General features: G+C 37.3%; 1 protein-coding gene across 1 annotated transcript in view; it reads right to left on the bottom strand.

The window, feature by feature from the left end:
• Positions 1-784: 784 nt before the first annotated feature.
• fbxw2 (F-box and WD repeat domain containing 2) overlaps positions 785-22,792 on the bottom strand; it is a 34,401-nt gene continuing 12,393 nt past the window's right edge. The window contains exons 3-7 of the mRNA XM_059993856.1: positions 14,332-14,526; positions 10,819-10,952; positions 8,635-8,721; positions 4,740-4,909; positions 785-1,715 (exon numbers count right to left, since the gene is read on the bottom strand). Coding sequence (XP_059849839.1) covers positions 1,427-1,715; positions 4,740-4,909; positions 8,635-8,721; positions 10,819-10,952; positions 14,332-14,526 — 875 coding nt within the window. The 3' untranslated portion in view covers positions 785-1,426. The remainder of the gene's footprint in view (positions 1,716-4,739; positions 4,910-8,634; positions 8,722-10,818; positions 10,953-14,331; positions 14,527-22,792) is intronic.

Below are 22,792 nucleotides of genomic sequence, written 5' to 3'. Positions count from 1 at the left end.
GGTACTGCAAAACTCTACAGCACAATTTCAAGGACATCAGATGTGAAGCAGTAGAACTATATGAGCCCTGTCAATGCTCCTGTAACTGATTTATCTATTTATTTATTTTACAGATAGGTCACGGAACAAATCCCACTGCTCAGCAACCCAGCTATTGAACCCTAGTCTAAATACAGGACAATTTTACATTGATGAATTAACCTACTAACCAGTGTGTCTTTGGACTGTTGAAGGAAACCAAAACACCTAGAGGAAACCCACTTAGTTCACGATGAGCACATACAAACGCCACTCGTCCACACAGCAAGTCCAGGTAGATGGATGATACAAGATCATAAAAATCTGATTAAATGAGAGAACAGGATCAAAAGTGGAAAGACCTTCTTGTTCTCTTTTGGGACAGAATAGATATGTACTTCACAAGTGAAACATTATTGACCACACTGGAGGTCTGGCTCTTTCTGCATTGATACATCAATAAGCAAACAGATGTAAAGGTGTAAAATAAGTTTCAAACACACTGGTTTTGTTTGACATTTTTAAAAAAACAAGGAGAATCAACTGTACTAGAGAAAATGTCTGATCTAGTCATGAATGACTACCAGTTTAGGAAGCAATTCAATGAGAAGGTCACATTCTTTAGATAGGAGCAATGGGGAAATCAGATGGGAAGACCGTTATGGGGAATATCCAGCAGCCTCAAGTGCAAAGGGAGTATCATCACGGCAGCGTTCTGTAAGATTGTAAATATGGAATTTTATCGCAAATGAGGCAAGTAGCCAAGCAAGTTTCCAACTATTTCTTCAGAAAGAATATATTGAAGATAATTAACAATTGCGACAATGTGGGCAAATATCAATAAAAATATCATTGTAAATACCGACTATACCAAAATATAAAATGTGGACAAATTTAAAGTACCTACCTAATGTTATATAAACAAGCTCACCAAGAGCAACCATTGATAATAGCATTAAGGCAAAGTCCTGAATGGAAATATTTATATATAAAAAGTAATGGGTTCTATACTTCCAGGTGCAGAAGAAATGAAGACATTTGGGGAATGCTCAGAATACTGCAAACAATAGATTAATTATGTTGAAATGTGCTTGTAAAGCATAATCTTCAATCCTTGGCTCATCATAAATTTCTAAACAGTGCCATGTTTAATTTAATATACATTTTTTTCCTTCCTTTCCTGTATTGGTACATTAATATGCAAGCAAACTGATTTAAAGGTGTAAAAATAATTTTCAAACATGCTGGTTTTGTTTGACTTTTAAAAAAAATAAAAGGCAATCAACTGTATTGTACATGAGAGAATGCCTGGTCTGTGTCTCTTTGGTTCATGCAAAGATTCTGCATTCTCAGAAACGTCCTTGAAAACAGCAGCACGAGCAGATCATGCCCAATGGTTGATTCCTTTTCATCCGTTCTCCTTCCACAGGACCAAGTGAATACTATGATCCGGCATGCTTGTGGCAAAAACCAAGCCAGTGTCATTCTTGCCATTCAGTCCGTTTAGCCATGCAGTCTCCCCCGCCAGGAAGCTCGATCCCCTCTTGGATTTCCTGTATGCCGGCAGAGGCCACCGACCAATCAGTTTCTCGGTCCTTAGGTCCATTATGTACAGGTAACGGCTGTCAAAGAGCAGAGCAAAGACTTCTCCCAGGCTCAGTAAGGAAAGGTTTGTAGAATCAGGGGTTCTAATAATTCTGTTAAACAAAACAGTAAAAGGGGTAAAGCTGGATTCAGAGGGAAGTAATACTGATACAATGAGAAGAACATTTGACACTTCTGAAAATACACTGAATTTTACTGAGAAGCAACCCATTCCCTGGATTTATTCAGCATCATTAAAGAAGTGCAGAGATGCCTTAAAATAAGGGAGCAAGTTTAGAAAATAGAGGTGCAAAGGGACTTGGGAAGCCCTCATGCAGGATTCCCTAAAGGTTAACTTGCAGGTTGTGTCAGTGGTGAGGAAGCCAAATACAATGTTACCATTCATTTCAAGAGGACTAGAATATACAGTTGCAAGAAAAAGTTTGCGACCCCTTTGCAATTACCTGGCTTTCTGCATTACTCATAAAATGTGGTCAGATATTCATCCAAGCCACAAAAATAGACAAACACAATCTGCCTAAACTATTAACACACAAACACTTGAAGTTTTCTTGTCATTATTGAACACACTGTTTAATTATTCACAGTCCAGACTAGAAAAGTATGTGAACCCTTGTATTTAATAACTGGTAGAACCTCCTTTAGATCAATAACCTCCACCAAACATTTCCTGTAGCTGCTGATCAGACTTACCCACAGTGAGGAGGAATTTTCGACCATCTCTCCCATTCAAAACTGTTTCAGTTCAGCAATATTTGTGGGTTACCTTGTATGAACACCCTTTTTCAGGTCATGCCAGAGCATCTCTACTGGGTTAAGTTCTGGACTCTGACTTGGCCATTCCAAAACACAGATTTTCTTCTTTTTAAACCATTCTGTTATTGATTTACTCTGTGTTTCAGATCATTGTCTTGTTGCATCATCCAACTTCTATTAAGCTTCAGGTGATGAATACCACTACCCTGACATTCCCCCGCAAAATGTACTGATACTATTTTGAAGTCATTGTTCCCTCAATGATTGCAAGCTGTTCAGGCCCTGAGGCAGCAAAGCAGCCCAAACCATGATGTTCCTTCCACCATGCTTCAGTTGGGTTGAGGTTTTGGTGTTGGTGTACAGTGCTCTTTTTCCTCCAAACAGCAATGTGCATTACTGCCTGAAAGTTCAACTTGTATCTCATCTATACATGACCATTGTCCTAGAAGCACTGTGAAACATCCAGATGGTCTTTTGCAAACTTGAAGCAATGTTTTTTTTTGGAGAGAAGTGGTTCCTTCCATGGTGTCTTTCCAAAAACACCATTCTTGTTCAGTGTTTGTTTTTATAGTAGACACAAGTAGAGACTTGAGCAAGTTCTAGAAATTTCTACAGATCTTTTGCTGTTACCTTTGGGTTCTTTTCAACCTCCTTCAACATTGCACATTAAGCGCTTGGTGTGATCTTTGGAGGATGCCCATTCATCAGCAGAGTAGCAACAGTACTATGTTTCCTCCATTTACAGACAGTTTCTCTTACTGTGGGCTGAGAACACTCAGGTCTTTAGAAATGCTTCTATTGTCTTTTCCAGTTACATGCATCTCTACAATTCTTCTGAGGTCCTCTGAAAGTTGTTTTGATCAAGACATGGTGCACAAAAACAGATCTTTCTTGGGAAAAGCAGGCTCTGTCAGTGACATGACTTCGAGTGTCTTTTTTTAAAATAGGGCAGGACACCTCTACGCACACCTCCAATCTCATCTCATTGATTGGAACACCTGATTCCAGATAGCTTTTGTAGAAGGCATTACCCCCAGAGGTTCGCATACTTTTTTGAACCTAGACTGTGCTTGGCTGAATGGTGTATTCAGTACTGATGAGAGGAAGTACAATCGTTTGTATTATTAGCTTAGGCAAATTGTGTTTGTCTATTATTGTGACTTAGATGAAGATCAGACCACAATTTATGAGCAATTAATGCAGAAAACCAGGTAATTGCAAAGGGTTCACAAACCTTTCCTTGCAACTCTAAAAGCAAGGACGTGATGTTGGGCATTGGTCAAACTGCATTTGGAGTATTATGAACTACTGTGGGCCCTTCACCTCAGAAAGGATGCACTGGCATTGGAGAAGATCCAGAGGAGGGTCACTTGAATGATTCCAGGAATGAAAGTGTTAATATATAGGGAGTGTTTGACGGTTCTGGGCCTGTACTCCCTGGAGTTCAGAAGAATGAAAGGAAAAACTCATTGAAACTCATCAAATATTGAAATGTCTGGATAGAGTGGATGTTTCCTATAGTGGGAGAGTCTAGGACCAGAGGGCATAGCCTCAGAACAGATTGAAGTCCACTTACAGCAGAGAGGATGAATTTCTTTAGCCACATGGTTGTAAATATGTGGTATTCATTACCATGTTATGGGGTGAAGACAGGAGAATTGGGTTGAGAAGGATAACGAGCCAGCAATGATGGAATGAAGGAGCAGACTTGATGGGCTGAATGGCCTAATTCGACTTTTATATCTTATGATCTTACGTCCAGAATTGACAGATGTACATATGGCTATCATTCATTGTAATTGTCTTATTGCAGATCAAAATTGTGATTTTCAAATATGGGGAATAGAATCTAAAAGAATAAGAGAATTTAATTAAAATTTCTATGGGCTCAGACAGTTGAATTTAACAAACTTTTTTCACCTCGAGATTGTTAATATCTTAAAAGATGCTTTCACTGAAAAATCAACTTGCATTTCATATCAAAACAGAATTTTTAATGAAGGTACTTTGAAATTCAGCAAGGATTCCTCTTCCTGAAAGGTTATTACTTTCTGCAGTCCTGCCATACTGCAAAGTTATTTGCATTTTCAAGGTTGTCTGAAAACAGCAGCAATCTGACTTTTATCCTTCAACATTATCCTTTTGAAAAGCACATCAACCTCCACTTTATTAATTTTTACTTCAAGATCTTAAAATTATTCCACACTTCTAAATTGACACCTGCATCCATATGCCATTTAAAGTCAATTTCTGTAAAGCAGAGTGCTCTTAACAGCTATGTTTTCAAAGCTGTTCATCAAGACTGTTATTGAAATATGCTTGATTATTTTTGACAAAAACAAAATAGCAGTGCTGAATACCTTATAATATCATAACTTGCAAAGTCCCACTGGTATAATCCTAAATCAGATGCACAAACAATGTGCTTTCCATCAAACTGCAGTCTTGGTTGAAGGCATATGCTTCGGTCATTTGATACGGTAAGTGTCTTCAAACATTTACAATTGACTTCTCTCCCAATTGGCCATACCTATAAATAATGAAATTCTGTTAACTGCTTTTGAATGATTACAAGAATCACTGCACTATTTGCAGATGAATGTCTAATTTTAAGAATACAGTATCTAAAGATTAGCTTTATTTCTCACATGTACATCAACACATGAAAACAAAGAAAAATGTGACTTTTGCTGGATGTGTTGTGTCGCCATATTTCTGGAGCCAATCATCATGCCCAGAACTTATAAACCCTAACTTGTATGTAATGAACAATAGATTGCAGTTCACTGGACCAGTGCAGTATATTTGGGCCCAAGTAAGCAGCTGCCCCAATTAACTGAAATTTCATGGAAATAATTAAATGGGTATAAAAAGGAAACCACCATCTACCTAGGTAACAAATTATGTCCTTAAATGAAATACAGAGCAAATTAGAACACTATCAATACTACTACAGAACCATAATTTAGTCCAGTAGGGTGATTTAATCAGCTAATGTCAAATATTTTTGTGGTATCTCTCAGCAAAGGTCTGAGATTTTTTAAAGACTAAAAAAAGAAACAAAAATATCAAAAAAATATTTTTGAATCAGCATTCACCATAGACAACATAACACAAGCATACGCAACTGATACCATTTAAAAAATATCCGCTCTAGACACTGGTGTGCTTAATGACCACACAGTGCACTCAACTGACACTAGTTAGAAACTAGTTTAGCAAAAGTCTCCTGTTCTAATTAGGCAGCATAGTGCCCCAAGTAAACAAAGGTAACGTCAGAGATTTTCTCCACTAATTATTATTCTTTAAGAATTGTCCCAGATAAGCAGTTGTCCCAATTAACCAGAATCCACTGTATTTCCTTAAAGCTACAGTATAGAGGAAATCCCTCATTTGATCTGGAATGATATAAATACAGTAAACTCCAATAATTCACCACCTTCAGGCTTTCTAGTGAAGTCAGACTAGCTGATTTTCCAAACTACAAGCCATTTCCTTATTAATACAGCAATACACTTTTTTTCCAAGATCTTAAAACAAGGGTATAATAGTGGTGGGGGTTTTTGTTGCTTGCTGCTGCTTACATACAGGAGGGGAGCAGCGGAGGGGTCTTTGGGGTTCTAACATTTAACTGTTGTTCGTTCTTTGGGGCACTTCTCTGTTTTCGCGGATGGTTGCGAAGAAAAAGCATTTCAGGATGTACATTTCTCTGACATTAGATGTACCTTTGAAACCTTTGATATTATTTTTCAAAGAACTGAGTGAGCTGTAAACCAAAAGAAGCAAAATCTAGTAGGTTGAAGGGAATCGTGGACACATCACTTGATGAGCCAGAAGCAAAATCATTATTACTTCCAAACAATCAAAAAGTAGATTTATTGGACTTTAGCTTTTATGCAAAAAAATCTTCACTGTAGGCAGATTTGTTAAATGAATTATCAGTCCATTGGTCACTTTAATTATAGATTTATGTTGCACACCAAGTCAGCTAGATCAACTGAATTGTTACTGGATGCCACATTCAGTAAATAGGCTTCTTATCCATCTTTTCCAGTCCAGAAATGCTTCTGCCTGAACAGTCGATCAGTTATTCTTCTCCACAGACGCTGCCTGACTGGCTGACTTCCTTCCAGCATTTTGTGTGTGTGTTGAAGTAAATAATTAGTCAGTAATTCCCATTATGTACTCATTAACATTGCTGGTCATAACAATGATGCTCAAAGATTGAGACAGTAAGGGAAACGTGCACAAATGGGTTCAGATCAAAAAGAGTTAATAATATAAATAATTTGTCAGAAGAATACTGAAAACCCAATTTCTCCAGGAAACTGCAGTGATTGTGCAGATATTCCCAGGTCACAGCAGAGTTGCACTGTTGTGAAATATTCATAACCCCAGACAGTTCACAAGTCAGAAATGTGGCCGTGAACGTTTCCACAGGAGGAAGATGCATACAGTCCCATAGCAGCTGGCCAAAGCATACTGACTCTAACCTGTATGTCTTTGGAATGCGGGAGGAAACTGGAGCAGACAAAAGAAACATGCAGTCATAGAGAAAACATACAAAGTCCTTACAGACAGTGGTGGGAATTCAGTTTGTGCTGTGAAACGTTGCTCTAACCGCGACGCTACCACGCTGCCTTGAAACAGAGAGCAAAGGAATGATGCATTGAATGCCCACCTGCTGTGCTGTAAAGCTCTACAGTCAAGAGCAGGAGCAAATAAATCCATTAATAGCATGCAGACCACTGAAGGGTGACCATAGTGACATATTCCATTCTGCAGCAGGTTTTTCAGAAGCTGTTATGATAATCAGAATCGGTAACAACCGAGTACCAGCAGATTTAAGCAGGATGCTTGCAATCAGAAAGACGTAGAATACAGAGCATAAGACATTGAAATTTACAGCACATTACAGGCCCTTCGGTCCACAATGTTGTGCCGACCATATAATCTCTAGAAGCTGCCCAGAATTTCCCTAGCTCATAGCCCCCTATTTTTCTAAGCTTCGTTTACTAAGAGGCTCTTAAAAGTATCCGCTTCCACCACCGCCACTGGCAGTGCATTCCACACACCCACCAATCTCTGTGTGAAAAACTTTACCCTGACATCCCCTCGGTACCTATTTCCAAGCACCTGAAAACTATGCCCCCTCGTGTTAGCCATTTCAACCTTGAGGAAAAGCCTCTGGCTATCCACAGGATCAATGCCCCTCATCATAAGATAGAACAGAAATCAAGACTGCTGGAAAATTGAAGAACATTTGACATTTTAAGACTTACATTGAGCATTAAATTTGTTCTCCATTAAAGTGATATCGAGCAGGCTTAGAGGGAAAACCCACCTGGGCTTTCACAAATAATTGCCTCACACTTCAATCCAGAACTGAAATTAGTTTAACACATAAGCAGGTTCCAATGAAGATAACAATCCCTCAGGTCTGCTCCCTGATCAACAAAATCACTTCCATTTCATTGTGAAGCAAACACAATTTTACTTTCCTTGCAGTTTTGAAATAGTAAAATATGAGCAAATAAAATCTGACATCAAACCACAAAATCAGACTTCATGACAAATGACAAAAAGCTAGATCAAAGACCGGTTTTGAGTCAGCAGGAAGTGAGATTTACTGATATAGTTCCAATGTTTAAGACTCTGACAGCTAAACCCATGGTTGTCAGAGGTGGATTAAATTCAGGAAGGACCAACATAGAATGGAAGCACAAAAATTCATAACTGGAAGAGATGACTGACCAAGAGAGGAGTGAAGTCGGAGAGTAATTTGAAAACAAGAACATCTTAGAAACAGAGGCACTGTTTAACAAACAGCAGTCACGTGGTTAATGTAGTTGACAAGACTTCCATGCAAACCAGCAGAATAACTACACTGTTTAGGTGAAAGTTCTTAAGAGAACCACACTTAGCAAAATAATATTTCCTTGAATGTGCATAATAATTTGTGTAAAGTATCCTAAAGTATTTCACAAGAATAATCAGATAAAAATTCTCGATGAACCATGTAAAGATGTTTTTTAAATAAAGATTAAATCTGGTTTCAAGGAGGTCTAAAGCAGTACTGGGAGCAGCTGAGAGACAGAGGCTGAGCAAGGGAATTAACAGGATTAGGTCCAAACCAGTATTCCAATTACTACATGAAGGAAATTAAATTTGGATAAAGAAGGATCCCAAGGAACTGCTGCAGAGAAAGAAAACTAATAACATACTATGAGCAAATAAGGGAACTTTAAAAATTACCTTGATTTCATATTTATCAGCACTTAATAGAATATAGTCCCCTGGATTGTGCATTACAGATTCAACCTGACTGACTTGTAAAACCACCTGTATTAAAGAAAACAGACAGCGGTATCAACAGTGAGACTGATATTAGTATCACTGCAATTTTAATAAACAAAACATAATTTGGGTTCTCAGCCCATTTCAAGTTTAACTGTACAATTTAGATCATTGTTTTAAACAAAGATTGAGGTAAACAGCACATTATTCACATGTCACCAAATCATACATTCACTGCACTAACTTCACTCTTAAACAACAGGATAAAACCAGTAAAGCAATCTAATTATTTATAGATTGACATTAATGCTCATTAGATCAAACTACAGATCAGAGGTCCAACTACTCTCCACTTTCACATGAGATCAGGTCCCACCAGAGATAAACATCCACAGTTTCTTCAAATTTCTGAACAGTCCATAAACCTATTAACACTACCTCAACATTTTGCTTTTTTTTTGCACTTTAAAAATATTTTCCTTATTATAACTTAATAATAAGTTGCCACAAAACAATGAATGTCAGTGATAATAAATCTGATACTGATTATCATTATTTTGAGACAAAAACTGAATTCCACACAATGATCACCCTGGTTTTGCTCAGTTTTATTAAATTTTGCAGTTGTCTATAGGGCAACCTCAAGATTGTTACAACAGCTTCAGTCAGCTGTGCCTATCAAGATAACATGAATGGTGACCAGTAATAAAACTCATCACCAGAGCTCAAACACTAAGCAGTTCATAAACACTGACATTCAAGTTAGATTTATCAACTGAAAACAAAGGAAATTATTTTCATCAAGGAGCTACAGGTTTCAATAGTGAAGGCCAAGTACATGACAAAACAACATGGTGGAATTTATTCTGGTCCTGATGATGTAGAGTGCAGAGAACATTTACAAGGATTTTGTGAGGACTTGAGAACCTGAGTTACAGTAAAACGTTGAATAGGTTAGGACTTTATTTCCTAAAGTATAGAAGAATGAGAGGAGATTTGATGGAGGTATACAAAATTATGAGAGGTATAGAGTAAATGAGACAAACCAGAGGTTTTTCTAGGGGTCATCCCACAAACTGGAGGTCACCTACTGAATCCAGAGCTCACAGAAAGGCCTCCTCTACATCGATAGCAACACATTTCAATTCTACTTCCTATTTTCATGTCTTCCTCTACTACCCCAATGAGGCCACAAAGGTTGGAGGTGTAAAACACCTCATTATTTGGTCTGGGTAGCCTCTAATCTGATGACATGAACACTAATTCCTCTAACTTTCGGCAATTTCAACCCCCTTCCCCTTTTCTCTTTTACCATTACCCATTTTGGCTCCCCTCTTGCCCTTTCTCCCCAACTGCCTATCATCTTCCTCTGGTGCCCCACTTCCTTCCCTTTCTCCAACGGTTCAATGCCCTCTCCTAACACATTCCATTTTCTTCAGCCATTTACCTTTCCCACCTCCCAGATTCTCACTTCACCCTCCATTCCCCAGCCATCCACCTTCCCCCCCCCCCCCTTACACGGTGTCACCCATCACCAGCCAGATGCATTTCCCCCCCCCGCCTCCTCCTTATTCTGGCTTCTTCCCCATTCCACTCCAGTCCTGATGAAGGGTCTTTGCCCGAAACATCGACTGTTTATTTCCCTTCAGAGATGCTGTCTGACCTGCTGGGACGAATGCCATGTTATATCTGATCCCTGATTTAAGATGAGCTCCATTTTCTTTGATGGCACTACAATTTTATATTTATCATCTTAACTCAAAATAGAAATGTGTCAAGTAAAGAATGGTGGCTTGTGGTGCTGCACAAGGCCCATATGTTTTAATGGCCTGCAGATTTCCATCCCCACAGAACATTACTGAACTAATGGGCTATTATAATGATTATGCCAGTTCATTGTGGCTGTTAGTTAATTAACACATTCAATTCTCTCAGATGTTTCAGTGATTGTGAATTCATCTCCAGATTATTTGTCTAAGCCTCCGGAATGCAAGTCAACATCTTAACCACACTACACCAACTCTATAAAAATTCTTCTCATCAAAAGGCAAAAATTCCATTTAGACTGCTTTCATTTTACAACAACCTTAATAAAGGGATAGACTAAATAAAGTAACTAGGGAAAGAGGTGGCACTTAATACCTTGGTCACCCATTCGGTGTGTTCAGTGAGTGTATTGAGGCATATTCCTGTCGATAACGACCAAACTTTCACAGTGAAATCAGCAGACCCACTGACCAGTGTATCGAGCTCATCGCTATAATCAACACTGAAGACTAAAGAAAAAACAATGTATAATGTTAGAAATGGTTAAATTTCTACAACAGATCATGTGCCTCTAAACAAGGGCTTTCTGTAGTACTTGTGTATTATCTTTACTGATGCCCCTCTGATATTATTTGGGAGGGATATCAGCAAAGAGAAGTAAAATTTTAGAGACAAAGACAAGGAAAGAACAGTTGAGTCAAATTTTTAAATCTTTTAGTTCTGCTCCTATTTAATACAATCTGGAAAGATCATTGATTGCAATGGTCCTATTATTTGTTTTGGTTTAATTCCTATTACATTAACAATAATCACAAAGCATACACAGAGGTACCTCCTGTACCTAATAAGGAGGCTACTGAGTCTATGTTCATGGTCTTCTGCTGCTGCCCATTCATTTCAAGGCCCAACGTGTTAGCATTCAGAGAAGCTCTTCTGCACACCACTGTTGCAATGCATAGTTACGCGAGTTCCTGCTGCTTTCCTGCCAGCTTGAACCAGTCTGGCCATTCTCCTCTGACCCCTCTCATTAACAAGACATTTTCATCCACAGAACTGGTTTACTGGTGAACAGAGGGGGAGCTGCATGGACTTGGTCATAGTGAATGATAGGCTTCAAGCCATGGTGTCAACTGTCTGCAGCCACCCAGGAGGAGGCATTGGAGTTGGGTGCTCCAGCTGAGTGCCGGAGATGGTGAGGTGCTGCACCAATGCTGGAGTTGGCGCTGCCCTCCCCGCCAACTGGTGTTTCCTTGGCAGAAAAAAAGATGTATACTGTTCAACTGCAGACTGCTGCAACATTCATGGACTCAGGGACTTGGACTATTTCTTTTGTGTAACTGTATTTTACTGACATCTTATATGTCTTGCAATCTTACATGTGCAAAATGTGCCTTGCATTGTGTATGACTGTTGGAAATGTGTTTTGCACCTTGGCCCTGGAGGAATGCTGCTTTATTTGGCTGTATTCATAGATATTCATGTAGCACTGAATGACAATTAAAATTGAACTTGAATGAAATTTGTTAGCTGGGAATGAATATAGTGGATGAAGGATGAATCATAGCTTTATTGACGTTCAAGGGTACTTAGCAGACAGGTATAAATATTGCACCCTGAAGATTGTAGCTGGGGGAGCTAGTAGGGATAAGCTAGCACTACCTATTAACTTCTCCCAATGGTGTACATCTCAAATAGTCTCTGACAACGAAGTCAAGCTCCTGGCCTTCATGTGTGGCTTAGCTATTAAACCCAGAAAAATCGCTGGCAGTTTATCTAGAAGGAAAACTCTGACCTCAGATCTACACTGCCTTGCAGTTATACCCACTCATGGGGAAGGCTTTGGGTGTAAACACAAATTAAAAATTCAGAGCTGGAGTCCTGAAAGCAGTCCTACATTGAGTTCAACACTGACTGGCAACTCCTGCAAGGCTGCTGGTGCCAAACTATATCAGTCTCTGCCATTCTTTTGGATTCTTCAGCTAAGTGGATAGTGGGAGCGTGCTAGATGGGCAACAGCTTGCTCTCCATATCACACTGCCCTGATTAGCAATCTGGGATGCGACATCCATGGTTGACCCCGAATAAAGGAGGGCCTCAACAATATTGGATAGTTCCAAGCACAGCTATGAAAGAAAGAAGGGTGAGAATTCCGTCCCAGAGCTATAGAAATGCCAACAAAGTTCCAAAAACCTCATCCCTGGGGGAGGAAGGGTTTTTGCCTAGAAGACACATGAAGATGTGTGGTGGAGTCCGTGGAAGCTACAGGGCTGATCAACCTTCTATCATCCAGGGCCATTTCCACTGGAGCAGAGAATGTAAAGACTGTGATTGAAAGTGGATAGGCCGCGCAAGTGGTGGGTGAATGAAGAACAATCTGAGCACTAACATGGACTACCGAGGGAAAGTGGAAGAGGGGCCAGCCGAAGAAAAATTGGCAACACAACTTTGAAGCTGACACCAAGATGGTGGGCAACACCTTGGAACAACTTGAAAGACAGGCCCAAAACAGAGAACTGTGGTGAGATCCTGTTGGCAGCCTATGCCCTAGTAGGGTTGTTCAGTATTAGACCTAATGTCATTTGCAGTCAAGTAAAATATCAGAAAATACTTTTCATTCTAAGGAAAGTTCTAGTTTTCATCAATAAAAAAAAACGAGAAAATGCAACAGTGTAGGACATATACAGTGAACAGCATGACACTGATGAGTGTAATAAATAGAACAAAGGGATTTGGAAATACAGATCCATAATCCCTTGAAAGTGGCATCACAGATAGATAGGGTAATAAAGGATGCCTTTGGCACACTGGCCTTCATAAATCAAAGTACTGAGTACAGGAGTTGGAACGTTATGTTGAAGTTGTACAAGGCTTTGTTGGCACCTAATTCGGAGTATTGTGTGCAGTTCTGGTCGCCTACCTACAGGAAAGATCTCATTGAACTTAAAATTTACAAGGATGTTGCTGGGACTTGGCAACCTGAGTTTTAGGTTAAATAAGGTTAAACAGGTTCGGACTTCATTTTCCGGCATGCAGGAGAATGAGGAGAAATCCTATAAAGGTATACAAAATTATGACAGGTATAGACAGGGTAAAGACAAGCAGGCTTATTCCACTGAGGATGGGTGAGACTAGAACTAGAGGTCATAGGTTGAGGGTGAAAGGTGAAATATTCAAGGGGAACCTGCGGTGGGGCTTCTTCACTCAGATCGTGGTGCAAGTGATGGACGGGGGTTTGACTGGAACAATTAAGCGAGGCTTGGATAAATACATGAATGGAAGGGGTATGGAGGGCTCTGGTCCGGGTGTAGGTCAATGGGACTAGGCAGAATTACAGTTCAGCATGGACTGGATGGGCTGAAGGTCCGGTTTCTGTGCTGTAGTGTTCTATGACTAAAAGCTACTAAACAATGTAAACTAAAAATCACAAAACCAGCTTAAAATATGCTAACCAAGATTGCACTAGCTTATTTAAGAGTAAGAGTTTTACAAGGAAGGTTGCCAGATCATCTTCTGTGGGAGAGACTCCAGAAACTGCATTCTGCTCAACAAATGACTTGAAAGAAAATCTTGAAGGAACTAAAAAGTAGCATAACATACAATATGCTGGAGAAGTTCAGTAGGTCAGGCAGACATCTATGGAGAGGAATAAAGAGTTGATGTTTCGGGCCGAGACCCTTCATCAGGACTGAGCTACTTTAATCAGGAAAATAGCACAAATATATTGGGGGGTTTCTCTAGATTAGAGGTACATGTTGGCTACATTCCAAAACAAAACATTCGACTGACATTGGCATAGATGCAGATTCAACAGCAATTTACAATTAACCAGAGCAGACAAGCAAGAATGTGGATAAAATCATTCACAAAGATATTTTTGCTGCTCACTACCTGCCCCAGTGTGACCCCGGAAGTTGTGGGTTTTTGCTCCCGAGCTCCAGTCCCAACAGGCGATTGTGTTATCAAATGATCCTGTAACCAGCTTCTGCTCATCAAACTTCACCGCAGCACACGTGTGAGTCTGGATCCCATAAATACACTGGCCAGTACAAACATCCCACAGTTTGGCAGATAGATCGTCAGAGCCTACAAAATCAAAAAAGGTTCATCTCTTTAGTACTGTAGATAATACTAAAATAGCGAAGTTGCAAGTTGAACAACAAATAAGTAGGCAAACATGAGGAAATCTGCAGATGCTGTAAATTCAAGCAACACACACAAAATGATGGTGGAACGCAGCAGGCCAGGCAGCATCTATAAGGGAGAAGCACTGTAGACATTTTGTCAGGACTAATGAAGGATCTCAGCCCGAAACGTCGACAGCACTTTTCCCTATAGATGCTGCCTGGGCTGCTGTGTTCCACCAGCAAATAAGTATGCATTACAGTTAATCCCAATTTACATAATATACTTCTGAATTAACAGATTAATGAAGGGTCCTAGTCTGAAATATCAACTTTATTCCTTTCCATTGATACTTGTCATGCTGAACTCCTTCAGCATTTTCTATGCATTACTCTGGATTTCCAGCATCTGCAGAATGTCTTGTGTTTAATATAATCTACCCCAAGTTACACTTGCACACCTACAATATATTTTGTAGACCCAACAGAATCCTCCTTTTTAATTTTATGAAGGGTTTGTTCTTTGGGAGAGGGACTGAATCCAGACTGTTAAACCAGTGGTAGATAAATTATTGAAGATTCTTAGGGACAGGATTTTCTCACATTAGGAAAAATACGGATATATTATGGAGACTTCCTTTTTTCTAAAAAAAAAACTTAAAGATGATTTTATTTTATTTACAGATACAGAGGTGGACGGGCCCTAATGACCCACTGAGCCACACTGCCCAGCAAACCACTGATTTAACCCTAGCCTAAACATAAGACAACTTACAATGACCAATTAAGCTAATAATCAGTATGTCTTTGAACTGTGCAAGAAAACCAGAACACCCTGAGGACACGCAGTCACGGGCAGAACATACAAACTTTCTTGGAATTGAACTCCAACACCCCAAGCTGTAAGTGTCACACTAACCGCTACACTATTGTGGCACCCTGTGATGATGGAGGAGCAATGAATGCAGTTGGCAGTGAAACATTTGACAAGGTTCCTCATGATAAGTTGAGCCAGAAGATAGTCACAGATCCATGGGACCCAAAATTGGCATGGTTATAGAAAACAGGGTAATAGTAGAGGGGCATTTTTCTGACTGGAAGTCAGCAACATGTTTTCATAACTCAAGTTGATTATAGCAAGTTTGATCAATTAGAAAATACGGTTTGCATTAGCTGGGTATACATACAGTACTATGCAAAAGTATTTCCACACAACTGGTTTATTAATCATTACTGAAAGTTTCTCTGGTGCATCCCGCTTCAACCCTTCTCCCTGACCCCTTCCCACTCTCAGACCACAATAGAGACCCATATCAGAATCAGGTTTATCATCACTCACATATGTCATGAAATGGTTTTTTTTTTGTGCGGCAGCAGCACAATGCAATACATAAAAATACTAATAAAGACACCCTAGTAAAAATTAGGCATCCCAGGTACACATATGCCTAAGACTGTTACATAATGCCATTGGTCATAGCGTGATCACAAAAATCTGTTAGAGGTAATTCCAATCTGATCTGCTATAACTACTTGCTATTTCTGAAAGCTCAGGCTTTTCTCTTTGGAGAGGGGTATGATAGGTGAGATACCCATCTCACCTGTGTTGAGATGATATGCATACAATGGTAGGAACAACGGATAGTAATCAGCCTGCACCTTTTCCAATGCGAAAGGACATCCTTTAAGAGATGGGAGGAAAGTATTGGGGGTAGGTCCAAGGCTGTTTTTTTTTCTATATGCAGAGTGTGCTAAGTACATAGAATACCCTGCCAGGGGCTGTGGTCAAGGCAGATTAGAGTCTTTTTTATATATATATATATATATATATATATATATATATATATATACACATATACATATAAAAACTTTTTTTTATTGAGTTTTCAAATGATTACAGAAAGAAAAATATACCCTTCCCCCCTCCCCCCTAACATCCTTATAGAAAAAAAGAAAAAGAAATAAAGAAAGAAAGAGTGCCTGGATATCGGAAGATCCCCACATGCTCCACGGAGTTCGTAATAACTTTAGTATATATATTTCTTTCTTTCCCCAAATAACCAACTATTTTATCTTCGGAGCACCTACATATTTAATCCTGTCTTTTGTAAATAAGGGCGCCAAATTTTCAAAAATATTTCATATTTATCTCTTAAATTATAAGTAATTTTTTCAAGTGGAATACAGCTGGAAATTTCAATCTTCCAACGATCTATACTTAAGTATAAATCCGATTTCCAAGTAACTGCAATAGCCTTTTTGGCTACTGCCAGTGCAATTTTTATGAATTCTTTCTGATATTTATTCAATTTGGGTTTTGATTTTATCCCTTCAATATCGCCTCATAAAAATAATATTGGATTATGTGGAAGTTGTGTTCCAATAAAACTCTTAAATTTGTCCAAAAAGGTTGAATTTTAGAACAAGACCAAGTAGAATGTAAAAAAGTACCGATTTCTTGGTTACAACGAAAACACTGATCAGATAAATTTGGATTTAATTTATTTATTTTTTGTGGTGTAATATATAATTGATGTAAAAAATTATATCGCACTAATCTTAACCGGACATTTATTGTATTTGTCATACTATCAAGACAGTCTTGACCAATTTGTTTCTTCAATTTTAATATTCAAATCACTTTCCCATTTTTGTCTTGACTTATGGATTCCTTGTTTAATTGCCTGTTTTTGAATCAAGCTATACATACAAGAAATAAATTTTTTAGTTTTTCCTTTTTGAATTAAAGTTTCTATTTCATTAGATTTCGGCAATAACATTGTTTGACCTAATTTTTCTCTTAAATAAGCCCTTAATTGGAAGTAACAAAAAAGAGTGTTGTTTGATACTTTATATTTATTCTTTATTTGATCAAATGATATTAATATACCTCCTTCAAAACAATCTCCTATATATCTAATCCCTTTTTGAAACCAATTATATAAAAGTTGATTATCCATTGTAAAAGGAATAAGTCTATTTTGAATTAAAGATCTCTTTGCTAATAAAGATTTCTTTGTCTCATCATCAACATTTATCTTATTCCATAAGTCAATCAAATGTTTTAATATAGGATATTCTTTCTTTTCCCGTATCCATTTAGATTCCCATTTATATATAAAATCTTCTGGTGTATTTTCTCCTATTTTATCTAGTTCTATTCTAATCCATGCCAGTCTATCTTTCTCAAAAAAAGATGCAATAAATCTAAGTTGATTTGCTTTATAATAATTCTTAAAATTTGGAAGTTGTAACCCTCCTAGATCAATTTTCCATGTCAATTTTTCCAACGATATTCTTGACATCTTACCTTTCCAAAGAAACTTCCTCACATATTTATTTAACTCTTGAAAAAACTTCTGGGGTAGTTGTATTGGTAGTGATTGAAATAAGTATTGTAGTCTAGGGAATATATTCATTTTTATGGTATTCACTCTACCTAGTAATGTTATTGGTAATATCATCCATTTATCAAGATCTTCTTGAATTTTTTTCAATAATGGTAAGTAATTTAATTTATATAAGTTCTTTATATCATTATCAACTCTTATACCTAAATATTTTATACCGTTTGTCGGCCATCTAAATTGAGTTATTAATCGACATTGACTATAATCTCCTTTAGTAAGAGGAAAAATTTCACTTTTATCCCAATTTATTTTGTAACTTGATATTTTCCCATATTCTTCTAATCTAGAGGATAATTTATGCAATGAGTGCAATGGGTTTGTTAAATAAAGCTGAACATCATCAGCAAATAAGTTAACCTTGTATTCTTCCTGGTTAACTCTGAAACCCTTAAATATCTGGGTCCATTCTAATTAATTCAGCTAATGGTTCTATCCCCAACACAAATAAAGCAGGTGATAATGGACAACCTTGCCTAGTTGACCTTGTAAGCTGAAATGGTGTTGAAATTTGACCATTTGTCACTGCTTTAGCTTTGGGATTAGTATTTAAGGTTTTAATCCGTTTTATAAAAGATACTCCTAATCCGTATTTTTCCAATACCTTAAATAAAAAATCCCATTCCAATCTATCAAATGCTTTTTCTGCATCTAAAGCAACTGCCACACTCATTTCCTCCCTCTTTTGAGCCAAATGAATTATACTAAATAACCGAGTTACATTATCTGCCGATTGTCTATTTTTAATAAATCCTGTTTGATCCATATGTATCAATTTTGGTAAGTATTTAGATAATCTGTTAGATAAGATTTTTGCTATTATTTTATAATCAGCGTTTAACAAAGAAATAGGTCTATATGATGTTGGCTTTAAAAGATCTCTATCTTTTTTTTGGCAATACTATTAAAATAGCTGTCGAAAAAGATTCTGGAAGTTTATGCGTTCTTTCCGCTTGATGTATTAACTCCATAAAAAGAGGAATTAATAAATCTTTAAACTTTTTATAAAATTCAGGCGGAAAACCATCTTCTCCTGGAGATTTATTACTTTGAAATGATCCTAGAGCTTCTTCGACCTCTTTTAATGTAAAAGGCACATCTAATCCCTTCTGTTCTTCCGTATTCAATTTTGGAAGAGTTATTTGTGATAAAAACCTTTCTATCTTGACATTATCATTTTGTGATTCTGATTTATACAATTCAGAATAAAAATTCTTGAAAGTTTCATTAATTTCTAAAGGTTTACAAGTAATTTTATTTACTCTTGTTCAAATTGCATATATCGTTTTAGAAGTCTGGTCTGTTTTTAATGCCACGCAAGGACCTTATGTGATCTTTCACCTAGTTCATAATATCTCTGTTTAGTTCTCATAATTGCTTTTTCTGTTCGATATGTCTGAAATGTATTATATTGTAACTTCTTGTTAATAAGTTGTCTTCATTTTTCTTCTGTCATATACCTTTGAGATTATTTTTCTAATTTTGTATCTCTTTTTCCAATTGATCTATTTCTATCATATATTCCTTCTTAATTTTAGAAGTAAAACTTATTATCTGACCTCTCAAATATGCCTTCATTGCTTCCCACAATATAAATGTATCATCAACTGAATGTGAATTTGTATCTAAAAACTGAATCTGCTTTTTCATAAAATCACAAAAATCTTGACGTTTTAGTAATATTGAATTAAATCTCCATCGATAAATCGATTCCTCTTTATCTATCATTATCATTATCAAAGAATGATCTGACAATATTCTCGCTTTATTTTTCACTCTGTCTTGAATATTCGTTGATAATAGGAAAAAAATCTATCCTTGAATATGTTTTATGTCTATTTGAATAAAATGAATAATCTCTTTCTTTTGGGTTAATTCTTCTCCATATATCAATCAAATTTAAATCTTTCATCAATGATAGAGTTAATTTTGCTACTTTTGATTTTGTGACAACCTTTGTTGATCTATTTAAAACTGGATCTAGCCAAAAGTTAAAATCTCCACCTATTAATATTTTGTCACGTGTGTTAGCCACATTCAAAAAGACCTCTTGTATAACTTTTACATCATTTTCATTTGGTACATAAATATTCATAAGAGTCCATAGTTCTGAAAAAATATGACAATGTATAATTACATATCTCCCTGCCGAATCAATTAATACGTTTTGTATTTTAATTGGTAAATTTTTATTAACCAAAATTGCAACTCCTCTTGCCTTTGAATTAAATGAAGCCGCAATAACATTTCCAACCCAGTCTCTCTTTAATTTCTGATGTTCTATCTTTGTTAAATGTGTTTCTTGTAAAAAAGCTATATCTATTTTCATTTTTTTAAATGTATATTAAGATTCTTTTTCTTTTCACCGGTCCATTAAGCCCATTAACATTAAAACTTTAAAAATTCAGTAAATTAGTCATTATTTTTAATTATGTTACTCCAATCTATAATAATACCTAATCTTTCAACTTTTGTGGTATCTTGGGAAATCTTTTTAAAATTCCCCATGTTGCTATGTGTGTCCCCACCGATCATCCAGGCAGAAAGATAGAAGAAAAATAGATGATAAAGAAAAAAACAAAATACCCCCCTACTAATGTGAAAAAAAAGAACACAACATTACCCCCCCTCTGTTGTACAGGTCATGGCAATCGCCATGATTACACACGTGAATCCTGCAGTAATCGATCCAAAGCTCCCCAGCCCCCCCGCAACATAAAAAAGTGTATATATAAGAAAAAAAATACTATTCTCAATTAGTATTTCTGAAATTTTGCCTTTCTCTCCTGTATCATCCTTAAATGTCCATCACTTCCATTCACTGTCTCTGTCTTCATCTTTAATCAATTACGCTTGGAAATCTCTATGCGTAGTTAGTGAATAGTTGGGAGTTTTTGTGCGAACTCCTCCGCTTCTCGATAATCGGTAAAAATCTTCTTTTTCCATCTTCCAAAAAAATTATCAGTGTTGCTGGGAGACGCATTATAAATTTATAACCCTTTTCCCATAAAGCTTTTCTCGCTGGGTTAAATTCCTTCTTTCTCTTCAAAAGGTTATAACTTATATCAGGATAGAAAAGAACTGCTTTCCCTTCTATTATCAATGGCCCGTTTCTCTTTCTGGCACATTGGGCATCTGCCTTCAGGATCTTTTCTTTATCTTGGTATCTTAAGCATTTTATCAAAATTGATCGTGGTTTTTGATCAGCTTGAGGTCTTGACCTTAAGGCTCGAGGAGCCCTTTCAATTTCAATTAGAGTTTCTCTTTCCATTTCCAATTTTTCAGGGATCCATTTTTGAAAAAAATTTATTGGATCTTCTCCTTCTATATCTTCTTTAAGTCCAACAATTTTAATATTGTTTCGTCTACTAAAATTTTCAAGCTTATCCATTTTTTCCAACAATTGTTTTCTTTCTGATGTCCAGGCAGTAATATCATCTTCCATTTTATTCATTCTTTCAACCATGTCTTCCGTTGTAGCTTCCAAATCTATAATTCTCTTTTCCATTTTTTCTTTTTGTTATTTTATCAAACATAATCTCCATATTTATCATTTTTTGATTACTTTTAATGAGTTTAATTTTTCTAATTTATGCATTATTTGCATCAAAGTCTTTTCTATATTTCCAGAAAAACTTTTACCTTCTTCTTCGTCTGATTTTTCCAGAGAATCTGAATCTACCTCAGATTCACTTTCACTTCCAGTTTCAATCGTAACTGGGATTTGTAGTTCAGGTTGCTCTCGTTTGCGCATGCTCCTTCCTTCACATTTGCACAGTTCTCGTTGGTCTTTTTCTTTAGAAATGGTCGATGTTGCCGCAGTTTCCTGTTCTGTATCGCCGGAGGTGAAATGTACCTGAGCCCGCGGTTCTTTGGCAGAAGTGGGCCTTGATTCTGTTCCAACCTGCGTTGTCTTCACGGTAGTAGTTTTCTTCATCTTCTGTTTGTGAGGCATAACTTGAAACAATCCGGAGTAGTTTATAAGTAACTTTTAGAAAGTATTGACTAACTTTTCTTCAATTAAACATTAATTTACTGATTTTTTACAGGACAACTGGGTTCCCGCGTCTCGATCCTACGTCATCACGTAACGTCCCCCCCCCCCCCAGATTAGGGTCTTTTAAGAAACTCTCAGATGAAAGAAAAATGGAGGGCTATGTGAGAGGGAAGGATTAGATTGATCTGAATAGCTTAAAAGATCAGACAACATTGAAGGGACTGTACTGTATATGCTCTACTGTTCTATTTTTGTTTTAGAACATGAAGATAGACAGGATTATAGCTGTTACATTATAGAAGTACCTGAACATGAAGGGTTTGAATGAAAATGTAGGTAATCAGACTAGCCCATTTACAGATGGCACGAAAATTGTAGACAGCAAACAAAGTTGTTAAAGTATAGCACAGGGTAGAGATCAGTTGGAAATTTGAGCAGAAAAATGAAAGATGGAATTGAATTTGGACAACTTTGACAAGGTGCTGCACACGAGGCTGTTGAACAAGACAGGAGCTCATGGGATTGCAAGAAAGGTACAGGCACGGATAGAAGACTGGCTGGCTGACAGAAGGCAAAAAGTTGTTTGAAGGGAGCCTTTTCTAGTTGGCGGACAGTTACAAGTGGTTTCCGCAGGGTCAGAGTTGGGTCTACTACTTTTCATGACATGTATTAAGATCCAGGAATTGATGGTTTTCTGACCAACTTTGCAGATGACACAAAGATAGATGGAGGGGCAGGTAGTGTTGAAGAAGAAGGAAATCTGGAGGACTTGGAACAGGTTGGGAGAATGAGTAAAACGGTGTCAAATGGAATATAGTCCGTTG

Source organism: Hypanus sabinus, chromosome 18, assembly GCF_030144855.1.
Source record: "Hypanus sabinus isolate sHypSab1 chromosome 18, sHypSab1.hap1, whole genome shotgun sequence".
In the NCBI taxonomy this organism is placed as follows: Eukaryota; Metazoa; Chordata; class Chondrichthyes; order Myliobatiformes; family Dasyatidae; genus Hypanus; species Hypanus sabinus.
Note: the sequence above shows the minus strand (reverse complement) of the source record. Positions and strands in the feature narration are given on the sequence as shown.